This window comes from Pagrus major, chromosome 7 (assembly GCF_040436345.1).
Source record: "Pagrus major chromosome 7, Pma_NU_1.0".
Lineage (NCBI taxonomy): Eukaryota > Metazoa > Chordata > Actinopteri > Spariformes > Sparidae > Pagrus > Pagrus major.
In genome coordinates this window covers 29,855,801-29,878,459 of record NC_133221.1, presented here as the reverse complement: position 1 = coordinate 29,878,459, position 22,659 = coordinate 29,855,801, and the positions used below count along the sequence as shown (strand labels likewise).

Below are 22,659 nucleotides of genomic sequence, written 5' to 3'. Positions count from 1 at the left end.
CTGCCTGTGTTTACTGAGGAGAGATCTGATGAATGCGTGAGTATGTGCTTGACGCTCTCTCCTCTCCAGCAACATGCTGCTTTACACTAATGCACTTTCACTCTTGGACAAGCATGTCAGTAGAGCAATAGAGGCTTGGAGGAAAGTGGAGCTGCTAATGGTTACAGTCCAGTATGCTCATGTGGTTTATATTTTCCATTAAACATGTAGTCAATTTGGTGACTTTAGCAATTAGCAGAGTAATTCCACAGCTCAGTCAGCCTTCTATGTAGTGTCTACTAGTTGTGTCACAATTCTCCAAATAGGATAAGGTCGCAGTTAAAAGTTGAAACTGAAAGTTAGGCCATTGTTAGACTGTCACATCTGGATTTGTAAAGATCAGTGGATCATAGGTTTTTTGCCCTGGCAACTGTCATTTACAGATATTTCATAACAACAGTTTGACTTTATACTAGTGTATACTAGTATACTAGTTCAAGTAATACTCACCAATAAAAACGATTCAACAAAAAATCCAACCTTCAGGGATTCAACCATGAACAATAAGAGATCAGATTCAGTTTGTTACAAAGATTCGTTTCTCAAAAATGTCCTGAGTAAACCCTCTTCCCAAACAAATCAATAAAGGATCTTTGAAAAAGAAAATAAACACAACATCTCCAACACTGTCAGAGTCACCTCTGGTACCAGTCACTTGATCCTCTTCGTGCATACAGGATACGTGTCTGGAAGTGCAGCAGAAGGCTACCAGTATGCTAGCTGTGTCGTCTTTGAAGTGTTGAGGTGTTGTGATTGAAATGTATTTGAATAATTTTTGTTTAAAGGTGCACTTTGTAGTTTTGGGGAGGACATTCTAATCAGAAAAAGAAATATCCTCATTGACTGATTTTTTAAGCCTAAATAAACAAACTCCCTTTGTTATCATGACTGAATAAACACACTGACCTTAAAGGACAACACAATTTCATTCAGTTTTACTTTGTTTATATGTGGCGGACCCTGCCACCTTTCTAGCTTCAAACAGTATTATGGAGACCTTTTCCTCTAAGAACAGATTGCTTGTTATCGAAAAAAATATATATTTCTGAGTTTGTATTATGACCTCATGAATATTGTAAATATTCAATTCTGAGTTTGAAACTACATAGTGCCCCTTTAACAATCGAAATAGTGACACCTCTCGTGTCTACACCAGCAAGCACTGCACATGAACTGCTCAAAACCAAATAGAGTGGTTTATGGTTTATGTGCCTTAGCATTTCTTTAGCATGCTTCCAGTGATTCAAGTTTTGCTTGCTTGACAATTGTGCAAACACAACATGCGTACATACATGGCAATATCACAAGTCACAAATTTGCCCTGCCTGGTAGCTCTCTAGAAGCTAGTAGCTCACAAGGAAACACTCCACCAAAAACTTGTAAGAGGGGAAAAATGGAAGAAGCAACCGAGATGTTGTTTTTACAGAATAGACCAGCGTAGTAAAATTACAACAGGAGGACTTCGAGCAACTTCTGGTGTAACTGAAAAGACCTGAGTCACATGATCTCCTCTCCACTGTGGACACCTGGAAGAGGACAGACTATACAAACACACAATAGCAGTGTTATCTCTCTCTTTCTCTCTTTCCAGTTTGTTTTTAATTATCTTTGAAGAAAGTTTCAAGCCCTCACTTGTCAAACAAATGAGCACAGTGAATGTCCACAGGGAAAAAACACAGAAATGAATGACTGAATGTGCAGCTGGAGCTCAAATACTACCAGCCAGCACCACCTGGTAGTCCTGTTTATGTCATCCTGGCAGGGGACAGCACTATAAAGACGCAGTGCCAGGCAGACAACATTATCTTATCCGGGCCATAAGAGACAGCAGTGAAAAGACATGTCACAGCAGGAAAAGTAAGTGTGTAAGTAATAAAACTAATGACGTTTGAATTCCATTTAGCTGCCTCAGTTTTAAGGGTACTTCAGGGTATTGTGTACTGGGAACAGAGCCCTTCTTAATATTATTAACACCTGTGCTGTTACTATTGCAACAAGTCAAAATGACTACAGGGAAAAGGACCTGTAATATGTTTGTTTTATCTGGAAATGAACAGCATTAATGGAGCATGAACTCACTAGATTTCGGTTGTTGTTGTTGTTTTTTTGTAGTTTCTTAAAACACCTTTGTGTTTAATATGAAAGCCACAGAGGAGTCCGTTGTGTCTTGCTTTTTTTTTAACTGCTGTGGATTTCAGGGCCCAAACCTGGCTACAGCTAATAAACAACCATGGTTACCAGCAAGTTTTTCCATTCATATTAACAAACTAACATCACCTAAACTATTCTAACCTTACCGTAGGAAACTAGATCTTTTATTAAAGACGAAGATCTAGTCAGATAGAGAGAGATTTATTATCAGATGAAAGCTTCACAACTTATGGAGTTTGGGAGATTGAGTACAGGAATAGAAACACTTGTTTGTTTGTAGTAGCAGCCTTTCTTAGACCAGGGGGGCACAAGTCAGACGTCACTACTTAAAGATTATTATTTGTGAAATTAATGAAACAAAAATTACAATCCCAAAAATGTACTTTTAGCAGGTGGACATTTAGTCAACTCTCATGTTGTATTGAATCACAGATAAAGAAGTTATCAGGACTCACTGTTGTTGAAGCGAGAGACTGGCTTGGCTTGTTGCCACAACAGTCAGACTTGTTTACTTTTTATAATTTCTAAATCCAATCTGTAATCCTTTTTTCAAGTTGGTGATGTGCAGTTTTAACAGACTTTTTGTTCCTTTGGACAGAGCCACCCTAGCTGTTTCATCCCTGCAGTCTTTGGCCCAATCGCAGTACACAGCTCCCCCCTGCCCCTCCCTTTTTTGTGCGTTCTCGCCTCAGTGTACAGCGTTCCGAATCCCGATTCTTGTTGGGATTCTGTAGGGCAAATTGTAAGGGCTACATGGACCTCCAAATAGATGTTTTTCAGAGGCACACTTCATACAGAGGGACTATATGACCTTGCTTTCATTTCAATGTATTGTGGTCTTTACTTTGTTACAGACTAAAACAATAGCTTGTAGCCTCGGTAGCTAATTGGCGGCTGTGGCTCAGGGGTAGAGCCAGCGTCTTGTTATCGGAAGGTCACTGGTTTGTTTCCGCTGGTCTGCATGTCAAAGTGTCCTTGGGCAAGATACTGAACCCCAAACTGCTCCTGATGTGCTGGTTGGCACCGCCATCAGTGTATGAATGTATGTATAAATTACTGTAAGTCGCTTTGCAGAAAAGCGTCTGCTAAATGCCCTAAATGTTAATGTGATTAGCTAGCTAACTAACATTACATTGTTATTCTCTTATTTTAAGGGCTCTATGTAACTATTTGTAGCAATTTTCATGTCTAAATACTTTTTTAGTGTTGATTTGTGACTGAATTGTAACCTGACGTGAAAAATGAGACCTTCCCCGTCTCTCTCTCGGACAATTTGTTGAAGTTGTTCAATGCTGCTGGACTGTGGATTTCTTTGTGAACGACTCGGGTTGGATTTTCCGCGCCAGTCCAGGATATGACTTTATGCATGTTCTCGAGTACCTCGTCTCAGTGCCTCTAACAGTAGCTAACGTTAGTTTAGAAATGGCCTTGCTAAAATTGACAAATGACTGGCTTCCAGCACAACACAGAAGTTCCACAGAGCCCCTGTATTGACATGATTGCTAGCGTGAAGTTGAGAGCAAATTTCGAGTGTCCATGCTTTTCTGTCTCCTTCAGATGAATGGCAAATGGCATTGTAATAACACCAGGATTACCACGGTAACGCAAGCTGAAGACGTCTTATTGGAAATATCCAGTCGTGTGTATTTAAATAGACCAGTACTCCTTGTAACTCTGCTCTGAGGGGCAAGAGGGCACTTTGTTTGCTCTTTGCATATTTTCTAAAATGTCAAACTATTTTATAGAATTCTGACAGAAAATGCTTAATGGTTGATATCTGTAATGTTATTTTCTGCATCATCAATTGTAATTTAAAAACACTAGAAAAAATGACATTATGTATCATCTTACGTTACAGCCCTGCTGATTAGGTTTATTGTAATAGAATAGTAGAGTTCTTGAGTGACCTTTCTAAATGACATTTCTTAAAATTTCTTATGACATGTCTGTTACAGTAAACAATGAACGGTGACAGCAAATGGTCAGCGAGGTACACGATGACAGGTTGCTGATGTACAGCATTCCACATCCCCCTGACTAAGCACAGTGTTGACCTCTGCATGATATAACATAACACAGAGGGAGAACAGAGAATACACACAGAAGGTAATGACTGCCTCGCACTGATCAGTGTCCAAACACCAGACAGAAAAAAGTGCTGAAAAGGACCAGCGGGGCTTTGGATGAGCAACACTCACCCAAACACATCCATGAGTGTTGAATGGAGTCCCTGGATTAACAGCAGTGACTCAGTGTTGTTAACCCTGGGGCTGCTAACAGTCTTTAATCTCTGTTTGTCAGATGGGAATGCGCAAGGAGACTTTCAGCTTGTGTGAGTCATGCTTTCTCATACACACCCCCTCCTCCCCCACCCTGCCCAACCAATGGGGTTCAAGTCGTGAGTTGCTTTACCACTGCAGTCTGCTCGGTCTGGATGAGGAGGGGGGCTTTACTACCTCCTTGCATCTCTGCATCTAAACTCCTTCCTTGCATTATGTTGTGTTGTAACCATTAGCTGTGCTCTCAAGTCACAGTTGTATACAACATCTGGACTTTCACACACAAACATGCACGCTCTAACTCTGCAGAACATTTGGTTTTTTTATCTCCAGGGATTAGTCAAGGTCATATCATCCTAGATAGCAAGGACACACTGTCTTTCAGAAGAGAAACCACAGTGTCTCCTCTGCAGCATTCACAGAGGGGGATGAACAATGACTGTGTGTGTCTAATCGTGCTTTTCCACAGCTCTGTGTGTGTCCGGATAATCACACTTCACAAAAGAGTGCTGTCCATCCTCCATCTATCAGCATCCCTTCCTCATCTACTCCTACTCCTCTTGTCTGTCTCCACTTTCTCACCTTCCTCATGCGCATCTTCCTTTCACCTCATTGGCTTACCTTTCTCTTCTCCTTCCCTCCATCCAACCCTCTTTCTCCCCCCTCGCCCCCTATCACATCTCTTCTCTCTACCTGCTCAGTGTTTCTGTCTTGTCAGCATATATGCTGCTTGCGTGTCGTCCTCACTGTCTGTCTGTGGCTGCGGATGGTGTTACATAACAGGCCTAACTTAATAAATCCTGTATGATGTGCTGTGATGTGGTTTGATCCGTTGTGACAGCAGCCAGGGAACATGCTGCCTTTCAAAGCCTACGTCACACTGCGTACAGTAAAATTGTGAAAACCAATATTATATTAACTGTGTTACACAATAAACAATACATTTGTATATGCTTCTTATCCGTGCCCGTGTGTGTGCATGTATTTTCATGTGTGTTCTCATTCTTAATCGTCACTAAGCTTTGATCTAAAAACTCCCACCAGCCAATCAAATTGGAGCACTGGCTGCGGGTTTGTTCTAATTCATCTCCCCTGCTCGCTGTTTCATCTTCATCTCTTTGATTCATTCAGTCATTGATCATGACAATTCATTATAATGTTGCATAACCTTATTATAGACTAAGCAGACTGATAATTGATTGAAACTGAAGGACACATAATTGAACAGGATTTGGAGGCATTAGGCCTGTTTACTCTAGATTTAATGAGGCAGATAAATAAGTGAAGCACTCAAAGCTGTCTGACTTCTGTGTGTTCATGCACACATTCGTAGTGTTTCCCATTAATTACCTAGACTGTGGCGGGCCAGCAAGGTCTGATTTGTCCACCGTTTCGTAGTGATCCGAAAATATTTCTCACTTCTCATGATAGCAGTAAAGATCTTTAATGTTTTGTGCCGTTGCTTCAGCAAAGCGTCCGCCACTCTGGTTGGAGGCCCTGCGAATTACACCGCCACCCCCTCATGTCAAAATGGGTGTCAGTGTTTACAACTTCAGTGAAGCTGAACTATCTAAAATGTCTAAAAATGACTTTAGCTCTGTTCTATATTTTGTTGAGTTATGTACTTCATACATACACATCATATACATACACATCATACATACATTACATCCCAGGGTCATTCAAGGTAACGGAGCGTTTTATTTGGTCGTCTGTCGCTATAACCTCCAGGAAAGTCAGAGAGTGAGGAAGGAAGTCTGCTAACGAGACTAAATGTCGAATGAATACAACTTCAAAACACTACCTCGTCTGTGAACATTTGTGCCTGAGTCACATCAGGTAGTGACTCAGTGTTTATTCGCACTGAACAGCCAGATTACTTTGCTGTACATTAGCCGTAAGATAGCAAGCAAAGGCACGCACTGAGGGTGTGTGTGTCTGTGTGTTTGAATTCATGTCAACCTCGTAATGAACTCAGCACTTACCAAGATTCTGGTTCTCTCTCTTCTCTCTGTGACATTACGTTCATGAAGTAAAGTAGATTTCCCCTCCAGCTCCAGTCAGCAGTCAACATCACAGATCATAAACACCTGACAATAGAGGTCACCTCCAGTAATTCCTGCAGTCAGGTTGATAAACAGGAGTGAAGATAAATCTACTTTTTAGTGCCCAAAAGTTAAGAAGTGATTTCTGAGTTTTCCTCCCATTGTAAACGGTTCTGGATCAGATCAGAATCTGATACGACTCCAGATGTTTATTCCTCCAGAGGGTCTGACTTGACTCTGCCCGACTGTCCCCACACAACAATCAGCAAATGTAATGTGTTATGTTTGTTGTTGTTTTTTTTTTTGTTGGAGAGACCTCTAGCTGTAGAAATTACATATAATGCATTCAATGCAAAGGGCCCATACGCTATTTCTTCTTTGTAATATCGGGGTGGAGATGGTGTAACAGAACAAGCAGGAGACCCAGTGAAACATCTGCATTGTCACATCAAATGTAAATAACTTTTAATCTTGCTTTAGTCATGGCTGAAGTAGTATTCCAACTTTAATTTGTTAGAATTAATGGATTCATGTTTTTATGTAATTGCTGTATTGTTACACTGGTCTGGGGTTGATATTGTTTTTGAATTAAAACGACTCCATTAGTATTTGGATTGTTCACAGTGAGTCTAGACACTGATGGGGACTTCAATGGTAGTATAATATAAAGCAGCAGGTACCAACTGTAGTGCCCAGAGCTTTGATCCTTTTAAGGATAGATCTAAATATGGGAAGCTATCAAGAGAAATGAGACCACCTGTGTGTGTGTGTGTGTGTGTGTGTGTGTGTGTGTGTGTGTGTGTGTGTGTGTGTTTCTGGGTTGTGGAAGCAGCAAATAAAAAGCAACTGATGTGTACTGTACCACAGCCGCTGCCCAATGTTGCTAGTGATGTTGTACAAACTATAAATATTGGATAATTAATACCTCTAAATGCCACCATGTATAATTTATGTTGTGTTAGCTACTTGGTACGTGTGGCTGATGTAGATCTACTCTGCCTGAAAGTGGCACTGGACACCCATCAGAGGGTATTTTGCAAACTGCTCCAAAACCTCTGGATCCTACACTTCACATAATGCAATTCAGTTACCCCACGATCCCAGTTTGTAAAACATTTTGTTGAAGATAATCTAGTCTCCAATCTCAGTGTGAGATCACTCAAATTACATCATTTGTTATTTTCACTTTCACTTTCTTCATTAGCATTAGTGTTCTTTCCCTTTAAACACGCACTGTGAATGAGAGCTAGCATATACATGTAGACACACACACACACACACACAAGTAGGAACCATACGAGATAAATTAGAGCTCACATGTGGATAATGTTATAGGATTTGAATAAATAATCTGCTACTGAAGTGACACAGCAGAAAGAAAACAGTATAAGGCTTTATTTCCATTAGTCCACCGCCTGTATGTGAGTGTATGAAAAAGGACAGAACAGAGTTATTTGAGTCACTCCTGGTTGGCTGAGACACAACACAGCATGTAAAGGTGATACACCAGGAAGGTGACTTACAGCAGGTGTCTTTCATTTACACAGGCTACAAACAGAACCTGGCCTTGGCTTTGTCCTTGGTTTAACTGTCATATGCTCTATAACAGAAAAAACAAACTTGTGTGTGGCTGGAGGAGGAGGCATATTATGACACATATTATGCTCATTTTCAGGTTCATAATTGTATTTTTGGTTACTACTAGAATAGGTTTACATGCTTTGGTACTCAAAAAACACATCAGCTTTATCATACTGTCCAGTGCAACAGCACTGTATTCCCCCGCCTCCTGAATACCCAGTCTCCTCTAATTGGTCAGTTAACACACACCTGAGCCAGCACCACTAACAACAACAGAGAAGCTGTGCTCAATCAATTCTTACATGCCAAACTAGCTGCTAGGCATAAATGATGCAACTGTGTGAACTCTGTGATGCAGTGTGATGTCACAGTATTAAAGGCGGGACTACTGATGAGGCGTTTCAGGAGCAGTGTTTTCTGTGGGAGAGAGGAGCTTCTCTTGGTGTGGACTTTTACCTTTTTAACTTTCAAGATCTTTAATAAGTGCAAGAACATCAATAAAATACTGAAGCAAAGAAAAAATCAAAAAAGCATGATAAGTCACCGTTAAATTCCCTGTTTGGATAGTACTACCCCTGGACAATAATGTCCCCTGGAACTTAATTCAGATGCTGGTCCCTGTGGTTGAAATGCACTGAGTTCCTCCAAAGGTTCCTAGTCCCTGGGGACAGTTCCTGAGAAGGAAATGCAGCTATTGAGGCGAATAATCCCTCTTTCTTCCCCTTTATGTGCTTTTTTCCTTCTCTCTATGTCTCTCACTCTCCACATGTCTCTCTATCATACTGTACAGTTTACATTTAGCCTCTCCAGCAGTGTAAAGCCTGGGTGAGCTTTGGTAGGTCACTGATGTGGGTAATGATTAAATGTTTATGAGATGCTGTGTCCTCATCTCCCTGCATCCACACAGCCACGTGTGTGTGTGTGAGTACTCACAGAGGCACATGGGAGCACTCACATAAGGTCACACACATGAAGAAACACACTTTACCAAACACACAGATGCAGATGCAAATGTCACTTAGTTAGTTCTCCCAAATGTCTGGGAGGTGATTGGCTGCTGAACCCTTAGATTTTGTCTTTGCCAGCTCAGTGTCAGCTTGAGTCAGCAGCAACATGCTGCATACTGCGGCATCCTGACTCTAACGCAGGGCCAGTCAGCGCATCTCATTCCTTATCAGTGTGTGTGTGTGTGTGTGTGTGTGTGTGTGTGTGTGTGTAACCTCAATAGTTTTTGTGTTATTCTGCTTTTGTTGACCACTCTCTGCATGCATGTGTCACTCACTGGTCATGTCTGTGTTTTCCTCCAGGCTCTCAGTGCTGAGCTGAAGGACAGAGACAGAGTGAGGACAGAAGACGCTAACGGTTTCGCAAGAGGCTGTCTGGCCCCATGTCTGCCCCCGCTCCAGCCAATCGGAGGTCTGGGTTAGGCTCTCGCCGGTAGGTAGCAAATGACCACCTGTTACCCGTTTTTGATGTCAGTGTCAGGGTATTTAGTGCAATTCACTGTAGCCACAATTGGAAATAATGTAGGGGACATGTAGCTTGAGTGTAAAATAGTTTTAATGTCATTATTACTTCAGTGCTATGGCTTCTGTTTATTAAGTGTCTCAGCAGGAAATCAGATGTGATGTCTTATATTGAGGATTGAAACTGTTTAATCAAATGTCATAACTTTAAAAATGGCTCGTATCTCTGATGATATTTTGGATTTAACATGGAGTCAGATATATGTGAGGAGGAGAGACATCAACTTGTGACTGACCTTGAGGATTCAAGAGAGACATGACAAGAGGTCCTCCCAGAATTAAAGCAGTGGTGATCACTGATGATCTTCTGTAACAACAACAAAGGCAGTTATAAAGCAAAATTTTATAGCTTTTACAGAGCCTCCGATAATGCAGATTCATATTCAACTATATTTTTCATATTCGTACAGAAATAACTAAATATTCCTTCCTATAAGGACACATCATATAAAAGGCAGTCTGCTTTGACCTCGCATTAATATACATCTTGTGTGATCCAATCACAAGTGGACAGCTGTAAATACAAGTGTAAATGACCACCATGATACGATCACTTAGACCAGTTGTCAAGGTGGTTTGTGACGCACTTGAACACATATGGTGACAGGACGCCAGTGTGAGTCCTTGGCCACACTGATGGACTACAGACTACAGAGCAGCTTCTCTCCTCAGACTGCTGAACTCATCTTCAACAGTCTATAAAATAGTTTGTTTTTGTTGTTTCTGTGATGTAGAATGAAGGGAGTCAAACTCAGTTTCATTTTGCAACCCTGGTGTTGTAGAGTGATAAATAAATGTACCTCGATTTAGTTCACTGTAATTCTAAGTTTTGGCTCTCCTACGTGCCAATGTTAGCAGCAGATGTCTGTGAACACACAATTTGGCATTTAATACAAAGCTTTAAGTTGTTAAAATATCACTCAATTTTGTGAGTGTTGAGTTAGGTGCAACATTATAAAATTTGTGAAACGCTGTCTCTGACAAATTCTGGTAAATTCTACAAATATTGTACATTAAAGGAGCATTATGTAGTTTTGGGGAAGACATTTTAATCAGAAGAGAAAGATCTTCATTGAGTGTTTTTTTTCTGCCTAAACAAACTAAATAAACAAACTCTGAAAAGTTTATAAAGTTTTATTTTGTTTATATGTGGCAGACCCTGCCACCTTTCTAGCTTCAAACAGTGTTCTGGGACCTTATTTTCCTCTGAGAACAGCTTGTTTATTCACTTATGGGAATAATATTTCTGAGTTTGTATTATTACCTCATATTATTACCAAATATAAAAATTTCTGTTTTCATTTATTTTCCAAAACGTCATCATGCACCTTTAAGTTCTTTCTTTCTTTATGTAAAAAAACAAAACAACATTTTCTCAGTTTGTCTCAGTGATGTACATGTTTTTTTGCATATAGAGCGAGGAGGTGAGATCTGATCACAAGTGGTCACTTGAGGCACATGTTAAGACGCATTTTAATGCCAGGTGTGAATTGACGGACTTGGAGCTGTCCACTTGTAATTGGATCACCCAAGTCACATTTTAACGCCTGGTAAAAACAGGCAAGGAGTGTTGTTGAAAGGGGGATTGGACAGTGGAAGACAGGATTCCATGTTCTCCATGTTCTCTATGCTCCACAGCCACCAGAGTCTTTGCAACATCAGGGGTTATGTGTAATACTGCATAATATATGCAAGAGGCAGCTTTATTTTAGGCATCATGAAATACATGAGGATATGTCAGGCAGCTAAGTCAAGTCAATTACTATTTATGAGTGCATGTGGATGTGTTTTTCTCAGCACCACTTCTGGCTTGTAAATATTTACTTACAGGCTGCAATGCAAACTGCTTATTGGTAAATATCATTGACAGATCATATTTTTGAATACATAACTGAAATAACTTAGCAATATTTCCCTTTACATATAATGCTATTTATGCATTTCTAATTGTACCACTGTCTAATATCTCAAACCTTTTTGCTGCTGAGTTCATCATAAAACAGCGATGTCTTCAGAGTAGTCCTACTGCTCACTGTGAGTCATAAATTACTCTCAAATCTCACTCTCAAGTAGGAGTGTTTATAGTCTGAGGTTAACTTTCAGTGGGATTCTGAGACACTTGATTAATACAAGCCCAGATGGAGCTGCAATGATGACACAAAGTGTATTGATTCATCCAGCTTATTCACATTTCTGCGTTTTCTTCTCCTTCCTCAGCCTTTTTTGAGCGTCTCTCATTTTGTTACTCAGTTGAGCTGCTCCTTGCCAGAAACCCTGTCACATGACCTTTTTAGCACCAGAAATATTTTGTGTGTAAAAGCATACTCTGTGTGTGTGTGCGTGTGTGTGTGTGTGTGTGTGTGTGTGTGTGTGTGTGTGTGTGTGTGTGTGTGTGTGTGTGTGTGTGCAGCTTGATAATTTCTAAACTTAACACTTCCTGAGCCACAATGCAAACAGCTGTTATCACTTTCTAATCAGGGGCCTGTTATAAAGATTTTATGAGTTGTAACCAATGGTTTTATTAATGGTTAACAAATCATTTACTAAAGCTTCACAGATCAGTTACTATTCATTTCTTTGGGTTGCCAGTTTGTGTAAACGTTTCTGTGGCTGGTGTTTATCCTCCTTTATCAGGAAACTTTCTTTGTTTTTCTTTAACCTTTTTAGTTTCGTCAGGCAGACTGCTCCAGTGGACAGTCTGACCTCTAACCTTCTGGAAAAGTGCTGCAGAGCAAATCAAAATTAATTAACAACTCCTTTGACAATTACAGACAAAAATAACAAACAATGCTTCTAAAATAACTTATCAACCCCTAGCTTTAAGATCTATCACTGCAGACTTCTTGGCTTAATAGGAAGTGAGGTACTCCATTTATATTTATAACTTTATTAATGACTTCACTATAAATGACTTCAACAGATTTAGATTTGGCTTATAACTCAATGAACTAATAAAGCATTAATAAATCACTTTTTAAACATTAGTAAAATGATGATTTACAACTTAAAAACCCTCTATAAATGGCACCCTCAGCTCTTACTCAGCACTCTCCTCCTCTTCCCTCTCTGCTGCAGTGTTCTGCATGCTTCTGTCAGCATTTTGCCCCAATTTGTTTCTGTACTTTTTTCAGTTAGCTCTAATGATCCTGATGGAGGAGCCGTGGTCCTACTGACAAGAAGATGGACTTAAAATAAACTAGATGCAGTCCGCCACCTCCTACACACTGACCAATGAACAGCAAGTTTACTGTAACCCGAGCACAGTCTATCAAGGAAATTGATGTGTTTCTCTTACAGCTACTGGACTCCATTGGCCTGCTAACCGGATAAGACCATGTTATTGAGGTTTTCTTGTCCAGAGGGACCACTGATGACTTTTCCCCCATCCATCAAGCTGCATAGGCTCAGACTTTAATGTGCAAAGGCTCCAATAGTTTTATATACAGAATGTATGTGTGTGTGTATCTAATGAATACAATGTGATTGTTGGACTTTGGTTTATATCTGTGGTCCAGTTTTAAGAAGTCACTACTTTAATTCTTTGGAAAGCCTGTTTGGCATTGATATTGTCTGATGGGCTGAAGAAGTTCTACTGCATACTGCCAAAAATCCACTTATGCGTCAAGTGATTTAAAGTGTTTTAATCAGTTGTCTCGTCTCATCATGTTTGGGTCACAGACAGATAGATGTGGTCCTAAACTGAAGCCAAGACGTCTGGTTAGTGGTTGTAGTGGTTTTATTGGTGTGGTAATATGTAGCTACAGACAGTCCAATCTGTAGCTGTGGTGTCCTCTCTCTCGTGTCTTTTCCTCAGATTCAACCCTCTGAAGGCGCTGCAGCCCAAACGCCGATTGCAGCAAATCTTGGCATCCTCGCCCGTCCCGGTACCCAAGCCGGCGTCGGTGTCAGGGACAGGGACAGGGACAGGGACGGGGACGGTTGTACCAGGGGCCACAGCGCCGGTGGCCATTCCTGTGCCCGCGCCCCCTGCGTGAGACTCACTTCAGTTACAGTCTCAGACAGCATGCTCAGTAGCTGTAGCTTTAGCTCCAGCATGCAATGTAGCCACTAAAACAAGACCAACAACAGCACACAGGCAACATTTATACCTACCTGTGTTACGGCTTACATGGTTTTCCCTCAATAGACCATATTTACACAGCAGCCATTTTCTTCTGATGTCACACTCAAGGTGGGAAGCTCAAATGCTGGTATCTAATGTCGTATGCCACAGCTTCCTAATCAGCAACTGAAAAGACAATGGATTGTGACAATCAATTAGCATATGTTAGCTAGCGTTAAATTAGTCCAAGATGCATGTATATCTTTTAATTATTAATTTAAGACTTTCTTAACATATCATGTAACACTATCGAATGGTAGTGGTTAAATGCTAATGTTAGCTATTGTTTAACGGTAGCTAATGGTTTATTAAATATGTTGTTTTACCTCGAATTATGGCCCCAAGTCCCTCTGAATTTTCATTATACAGTACATTGTCTTTTTACTTGGTTATCAGTGGAGAAGCTGTGAACTGATAATCATTTGTCACATTTTTATACAAGTTGAAACCTGCAATACAGCAGTACGACATTTGAGCTTCTCACCCTGAGCACGACGTCAGAGGAAAATGGCCGCCATGTGAATATGGTCTATTCACCAGTTGTCCTTTTGCTAAGCTCCGCCCCTTCAGTTACTGTTGCTATACTTGTCAAGCTTTCCAATTTACGTTAAACATACGTCTTTTTACAATGAAAACATGGCGGACTTACCACTAAAATACGTTCTTGTCTAGCTAGTTAATCAAACATTAATTCCATTATTTGGTTTAGACACTTTCTCAGGCTGAGTTCATGCTAACAAATTGAGGCTAAAGCAACACGTCCCAGGCAAGAAGTTATTAAGCGTCCTCTCAGGATGATGATGATCCATGTAGAAGACGTAGAGATAAAGAAGAAACATTTTCTTGTATGGCACTGTACAGTTATTTAGTCCTAGTATGCTGAGGAAAAATGTAAAACTGTTATTTTGTTCCAACAGAACCCTGTTAAGATGCTAGGCTTACATACTTGGGTTGATTTTTTTAACCTGTAACCCCATATACTGTTGTGGCCTAGGTAACTAATGAAATGCTTCTTGACCTTTGAGTTTTGCTCTTGTGTTTTTGGAAAGACTAAACAAAACTACTAACCTGTAAATGCCCCATATGCAACACTTCAGCATGTGGAGAAATCCAAAGCTTGACAGGCCTACCATGCCTTCTTACAGTTGCTAAGCTATGATTGGCGGGGTTTAGTGAACGGATAATTGCTGCAGTGCCGACCTGCCAAATTGATTTACTGAGATTGAAATGTTGCAAATATCTTTCATATCCTATAAATACGGTGAAAATAACACTGGGATGCTCACCGGAGCTCCTAGTTTTCTTATAACAGCAAACAGCACAGCACTGTGTGTGTGTGCGCGCTGTGTCACGTCACCTCTGATCTATGGTGTCCTGGCAGGACAAAACAAGGGAAACCAAGATGTACAGGTGTGCACTTGCACTGACATACTTTAGTAGAGTCACAAGATAAATTTGTACACTAGAATTGGAGGATTTGTGACACCATTCGGTCCTGGTTCCATGTAACATTTTGTAGCATGAAGTTGTGTTTAGCGGCTACATGCACAGTAGAAATATTGCCATCGTTGTGCTGTGGAAGCATACTGTGATCACAAGTGATCACTGGTTCACCACAGTGAATCACAGTCAGCACCATGTTTTTCACATACACTAACCAGTTCAACAGCAGAGAGTTGGTGGGATATCGACATTGCCGATCATCTCTGTCTCTACCATAAAATCTTTTTAAAAAACACTGCATAAAGCAATATTTCATTGCTGCACCCACTAACACTGACCAACACCTGTCTCCTGGGCAACACTCAGCTCCTACAGCCTACCTGTGACTACCTCCACCAGACTGTCACTCACCACCCACAGTCCAGACACAGGTTCTATCCCAGCACACGGTTGGGATAGACTGTCACGCCTGAACACTGTTGTACTGTGTGTTCTGTCCCTCTCCAGGCTCACTGCTTCAGCTGCTTCCCTCTGCCTCTTTCTGTTTTGTCTTGGCTTTTGTCATATATTGATCTTCAAAGAAACTTATAAGCAGTCAATATCTGGCCTCCTCCCTCTTTGTATCACACGGGACACGTTTCCTTAGCACAACCTTAGCTAGAAACTTGGAGAAGTTGTGGTTGCACAAATAAAATGTAACAGTACAGTGTAGGTTTGCACAAAGAAGTGAGAATAACACATCATTGTGATGGTGTGTAATAAAAGCTGTCTCCAGTGAATTATGAAACATGCCTGGTTTGACCACATGTTGCATCCATATACGACCTCAGAATTACAGGTGCAAAATGTAAGAATTGGCCACCTGTCACATTCATACTTAAAGCAAACAGGGGGCAGCCTATCACCAGGGTAGCCGCCAACTGCTGTAGCTGCAGTTAACCAGTTAGCATGGTTAGCTGTTCATCTAGCCATCTTAACTGGGAGCTCGGATCACCAGGGGAGTGTTGGTGTTTACACTGCTAGCACAAGAGCTTTGGACAGGGACGGGCTGGGGCTAACTGGTTAGCATGCTAACATCAGCAGATATCCCTGCAACACAACATAGACATCATAACTGTAATTTTTAATGTTTTCAAAGAAATTTCTTACATATTGCACCTTTCAAATTTCTCCATATAACTCCTGAAAAAATGTACTCAGTAATGTCCCTTATACTCTTATATCAAGCAGAATTTTGCTAGCTTTAGCTAACATTAGCCACCATATGCTACTGGTCATACCAGGCCATGTGAGGCTGTAGCAGCAAAACCCCTGAGTGTATTTAATCAAACAACAGTGCATTTTATTGTTAATGAATTTATCTTTTCATTTGTAAGATTGATTTTTTTTTTTCAGTAGTTACAGTTAGGAAATTTTGGTTCCCTTGTGTCTGTTGGACATGAGACAGCTTGCTGGGTGAAGTCACTGAGTTGGGTCCATGATTTGGATCTCACTGCAGCGGCGTAAAGTTATCGTGTCCTGTGTGAAAATCCCTCATGGCTGCTCTGATTGGTCCTGCTTGTCCCCCCCTCTCTCTTTTGAGGCCAGTGACTGGGCAACAGTCATGTCCTTTTAAAGTAACAGGTCATTACAACATTTGGTATGAATTTTTCAATATCACTGATTATAAAACATTACATTATTTTTTATAAGCAAAGAAAGTCGTGACAGAAGTTGCCCATCACAGATCACCCTTCCTTTTCCTGGCTACCACTGATATAACTATGTACTATGTGCTGTGATACTCAACAACTTTATTTTCCTTAGCAGGATAATAGCAATGGTTAAAGGTGAAAATTCGCGTTTATTTAAATTTTTTTCTCAACTGTTATTTAAATGATATGTGTGGTTTTACATGGTCTTTACGATGATTTTTTTTGCAATTGTGTCATTGTCTGACATGAATAGTTCAAAGGGATAGTTCAGTATTTTGAGAAATATGTTTATTCACTTTCTTGCCAATAGTTAGATTGATACCACTCTCATTTTGTTTCAACCAAGTATGAAGCTAAAGTCAGCAAGCACTTCACTTAGCTTAGTTTCATTTAGGAGAAACAGCTAGCCTGGCTAACTCAATAGCTTTTTCTCATGTGCCACATGTTAGTAATTCATTCACCAATAAAAAATTTGGAAGTTCTGGAACTATAGCGAGACAAAGTCCTGACATCATGTCTGGGCTAGCCTCCACGTCACTAGCTTCTGTAACTCAGGCGAACTGGAAACCATGAAAGTATTATTTAGACTTCAGTATGGTGGTCCAGAAAGCATTTTCCCTGTTGACCTCCATTATGAAAAGAGACATTTGTAAAACCGTTTACAGGACACCTCAAATGACAAACATCATCATTTATGACTTTTTCTGTAATGTATGTTTGATCCATGGTGGTTTTATATTTGTAAAACTCTCCTCAAGCTGAGAAAAGTGATTTAAAAATCTGTGATGTCATCACAATGTGAAACCTATAGGCCGAGTGAAAACTGGGTGGGCGGGGCCAGCACCACTACAGCACTACACTACTGAAGATGGACAACTTTTCTGGTATGTGCCAGGTCATTAGTTCTCATTGGACAGAATAGGTGCCTGCATGCCATTTTTGCATTCGGTATCTTCTTCTTAATCTATGCTAGAAACCAATACAGTACTTTATTAGAAGTTGTAACCTTTATGATTTTTACAAAGCTAAACAATGATTTCTTTGTAAGCATTCAAAATACAACAGCTCCATTTCCATAATTTCCCCCAACAACGTTTTAGCTGGGATTTCAAAATGTCACTTCGGAGTGAGTCAAGCTAGCTGTGTACTCCTGTTTCTGTTCTTTATGCTAAGCTAAGCTAATCGCCTCGTGGCTCTAGCTTCAAATTTAACAAACAGACATGAGAGTGGCAGAGATCTTTTCATCTCTTAACAAAAGCTAATAGGCATATTTACCAAAATGTTGTTGTTGAGAAAAACGTGGTTAAGCAGTTAATAACTGTAATCTGCCCTCATAGTGCAGGATGAGGATTTTTATGTTATGGTCTGAGAAGGGAGCAGAGAGCTACTTCATAGTTACTTTCAGCAGTGGTTACTCTACATGTTTTTTGGCAGTGTGCGTAGAGAAAAATGAGCATGTGATGTTAGATAGTCCAAGGGGTTGTGCTGGTCTTTACGGTTTCATATCTGGCTAAATCCACATCATTCTTCAATTTGAATGCACTTGTGTGTCCTTTAGTAGTCTATGCAGATTTTAGCATGTAAATAACTTGTCCTGATAAGAGATGCTGTGCTGTTACGCTCTGACAATCTTTTGGGTTGTATCAGATGTGTCAAAGGTTGAATTAATGTTTGATTTGAAGCTTGTGTGGAGTGAAATACTCTGAATGGTGCGGCTCTTATGAATAAATGCTCATACTGTTGCTGCCACTCCCCTGCTTTTAGAGTCTCAGAACATTTTACCACTTGTGAATTGTGTTTCAGGTTGCAGATTATTAGCTCCTGTTCTGAGCCAGTAAAGGCCTCATAGCAGTAAATGGCTTCACATAGACGTTTCTCATGGAAGCGGAAGGGAGTCGTCTCACTGCTCCTTTTGTAAAGCTTTTAGTGAGCCACCTCTCTTGGGCCCCTTCAGTGTTTGAGTGCTTGTTGATATCTAGCATCTGCTGCCTGCAGCTTGGGCTCTGAATGAACATGTTATAAGCTAGACAGCTTTGTCTCACCTCAACAGTATGGTGTGCATACACTTGTAGCACGCACATTGTATGTTTCTGGTGTGGTCCTCTGCTGTCCTCTGTGATTTAACACCCTGTTGTCTCTGCCTGGTCAGGTTTGACTACTGCAGGTTCATAGAGCTAGACTACGTTCCCATGGAGACAGGCTATATGGTCTCAATGCGTCCGACTAAAGGCTATACATCGACCAAGTCGCCAACTAAAGGATATGCTTCCAACAAGTCTCCAGATCGCCACAGCCGTACAACAAACTCTCCCTCCACCCCTCGCTCTCGGTCTGTCCTGAGTCCCTCTTCTTTCCTCCCCATCAGTGTTGACTATCTAAAGCATGGGAATGATGAGACCCTTTGCACTGTTGTGAATGTTTCATGATGTGATATTGTGGAACAAGTGTTGCAATATCATCATGTCTAGTCTGACCTGCTCCCCCTTCTTCTTTTCTTTTTGTTTGTTCTCATTTCTTTTGTTCATACTCTTAAGTGAAAGCTATCCTCACTTGTTTTTGCTTTGGGTAATGCTTTTTGGTTTGGTTTTCATTTTTGCAGATCACGTTCTCTTTTTGAATAACTACAACATCACTGTTCGCTCCCAAAGGACTGTGTGTCCTTGTTTCTGAGGCAGAACTGTTGTCTGTTATCAGTGACTTTGGCCTCTGTATTTGCAATGTGTTTGTGTATAGTTGTGCATTTATGTGTTGTGTTGGCATGTCATAGGACCTGGATTGACATTTACTCCATTCATGTTCACTATTTTCAGTGTCACAGTGGTTTCGCTCAACAGCTCAAAGAGTTCACAGTCACCTCGTTGTCTGGAATAAGTTTTCATGGTGTGTTACCAGGAACAGATTAAAATGTCTCCCCTTACTTTCGACCAGGCGAACACCGGCCGCACCCAGTAATAGAGATCCCTATGGCAACGCCTCCATCAGCAGTGGCAGCAACTCAGGCTCTTGTAAAGGCAGCGACTGCAGCCCCACCAAAGGGTAAGGCACTGGAAACTGCACGGCTGGTTCAGTAATGGAGATGAAAAGCTTCTCTGACTAGCTCCTGTCTAACATACTCCCTAGAATGATTGAGTGCACTCATTTCAAACCAAATATGAAAGTTTTGAATAAAAACTGAATTTTTTTATGACTTCCGCCCCTCAGTGAAAATCAGAACTCAATATTCCATGAACATATATAGATGGCTAAGTTGCATTGTGGGTATTGTATGAACCAGGTTTTGAAAAGCCACTGGTCTAGGATTGCTGTCCTTGACACTGTTGGACTCATTATGGACAGTTTAAAAACAAGTGATCAAAATCAATACAGCAGAACCAGAGATATCAGAAGAACTTGGGAAAACACTTTTCATATGCTTGTGTCCTAGACGTCATCAGAAGTACACGTCATGTACGGACAACCATGGCATCCGGCCCCCTCCACCAGAGCAGTACCTCACACCCCTGCAACAGAAAGAGGTGTGTATCCGACACCTGCGGGCCAGGTTAAAGGAAACGATCAACACTCTGCAAGACAGGTGAGATACTGAGATAGAAGAGTTTTTACATTGTCTGACTTGTTCTTAAGTATGTCTTCCAGGCTCTTATTCTACCCTTATCCTAAGCCTATTTTCTTTTTCCATCTAATCCTCTTATTCTCTCCCCTTCTCTTTTGTTCTTTCTCCCTTTTCTCTATTTTGTCCCTCCCAGGGACACAGAGATAGACGAGCTGAGAGGCCAGCTTTACAGGATGCAGGAGGACTGGGTTGAGGAGGAATGTCACCGTGTGGAGGCTCAGCTGGCACTAAAGGAGGCGCGTCAGGAGATCCAGCAGCTCAAACAGGCTGTGGACACTGTTCGTGCCAGGTTGAGTGATGCTGGAGGACTCAGTGGGGATATAGGGGTCCAGAAGTACTTCCAGGACATCAACACTCAGAATCACAAGCTTGAGAACCTTTTGCTCAACATGGAGCTAGCCCAGGCCGGATTAGCCAAAGAGGGGGAAGCCATGCAAGGCTGTCGGTCCCGTGTTGGGGGTTCGGCACCAGCATCTGTATCAGGGGAAAGTCCAGGTGGAATACCAAAACCTGCAGTAGGAGGTAGGGGTTCCTGCTCTTGTGACGGTTCCCCAGCCCGTTCTCTGACTCGGAGCTCGACCTACACTAAGCTAAGCGATCAGGCACTGGCTGACCGGAACGGCAATGGCCCAGACTTTCCTTGCCTGTCAGGTGACGGCACACAGGACAGTGGCTTTGTGTGCGGTGAGGATAGTAGCATCCCCAGCCGGGCTGACCTGCTGCTGGAAGCCGCCTTCCTCTCTGAGGAAACAGCATCTTTACTCAACTCCTACACGCAGACCTTTTCCCACACTTTGCCCCACTCTCTGCCTCACCCTCTACCCCACTCTCTACCCAACTCTTTGACCCACTCTCTACCAAACTCTCTGCCTCACACATACTCCCATACCTTACCTCATTCTTTCCCCCATATGTCCCACTCTGTGCCCCACACTATGCCGCACTCCTCCACCTATGAGAAGCTGTGTACAGGTGAGCGACTGTCACCCTTTCGTTGCGGCCTAGGTGGAGCGGGCTGTATGAGCCATCCATGCCTGTCCCACCATCACCTCTACCTGCACCCCTTGCGGGAGACAGGCATTCAGACCGAAAGTTGCCCCATCCCTGCAACAGCAGGTTACCCATCTGATCTGGATACCATTGCAGAGCAACGCACTTTCCGCTCCCAGGCCTGCAGCCCCACCTCCACCTGGATGTCTGATGAGGGGGAGGAAGAGCTAGACTCCATCACCACCACAACTTCAGTAACCACAGCAACGGTAATGAGTACGGCCACAGAGCCGATTCCGGTCTCCAAAACACCGCTGGTCCCTCCCTTGCCCCGCTCCGCTACTGTGGCATGTTCTATGGAAAGTCCTCTGTGTGGGGGCAAAGAGGGAGTGGAGGAAGTAGAAAAGGAGGAGAATGACAACAAAGAGAATGAAGCTGTGGCAACAGAGAAGCCTGAGGAAACAACAGTGATAAAATTGTCAGAAGAAGGGCAGGAGATGCAGATGGGCTCAGTGGGAGGAATCGAAGTGGAAGTTCAGGGTGCAGCGGAGGAGGCAACTCCAGGAAAACTGTGTGATTCAGCGGAGACATCAGCAGGGATGCCAGGTGAGCTTACATTTGGAGGATGCTGTGGAGAAGGCAGACAGGGTGGGATGACAGTGGAGAACCTCAGGGTTGAAAACAGACAACAAGAAGTTGGTCTATCAGCAGGATCAACCCAGGTAGAGGAGACAGAGCAGAGTCCAAGTTGCCCAGGATTATCACCTGCCGTAGAACAGCCTCACACCTCCCAGCCAAGGAGATCTACCTCCAGTGAGGAAATAGCTGGTGTTACTGTAGTGGAGGTCCATGATGAGGATGATGAAGATGACACTAAAGAACAAGGTGCCACAGGGGGTGCCACGGCAGAGGAGGAAGATCCATCTGGCTCTGGTAGAATTCAGAAAAGCTACTGGAGCCGCCACTTCCTGGTCGATCTGCTAGCAGTGGCCATCCCTGTGGTGCCAACAGTGGCTTGGCTTTGCCGCGGTCCAGTTCGTGGTGGACAGCCCATGTATCATATAGGTTCACTGCTGCGTGGCTGTTGCACTGTGGCGCTGCACTCGCTGCGCAGGGGAGGTGGGTTGAGGCATTACCCCGCAGGCGGGGGAGACCTGGGTGGATCGATGATATGA

General features: G+C 42.1%; 1 protein-coding gene across 1 annotated transcript in view; it reads left to right on the top strand.

The window, feature by feature from the left end:
* Nucleotides 1-22,659, top strand: part of snphb (syntaphilin b) — a 29,522-nt gene extending 6,863 nt beyond the window's left edge. Inside the window, exons 2-7 of the mRNA XM_073470241.1 lie at nt 13,436-13,612; nt 19,031-19,156; nt 19,810-19,917; nt 20,306-20,455; nt 20,628-21,273; nt 21,430-22,659. Of these exons, the coding sequence (XP_073326342.1) occupies nt 13,436-13,612; nt 19,031-19,156; nt 19,810-19,917; nt 20,306-20,455; nt 20,628-21,273; nt 21,430-22,659 (2,437 nt within the window). The remainder of the gene's footprint in view (nt 1-13,435; nt 13,613-19,030; nt 19,157-19,809; nt 19,918-20,305; nt 20,456-20,627; nt 21,274-21,429) is intronic.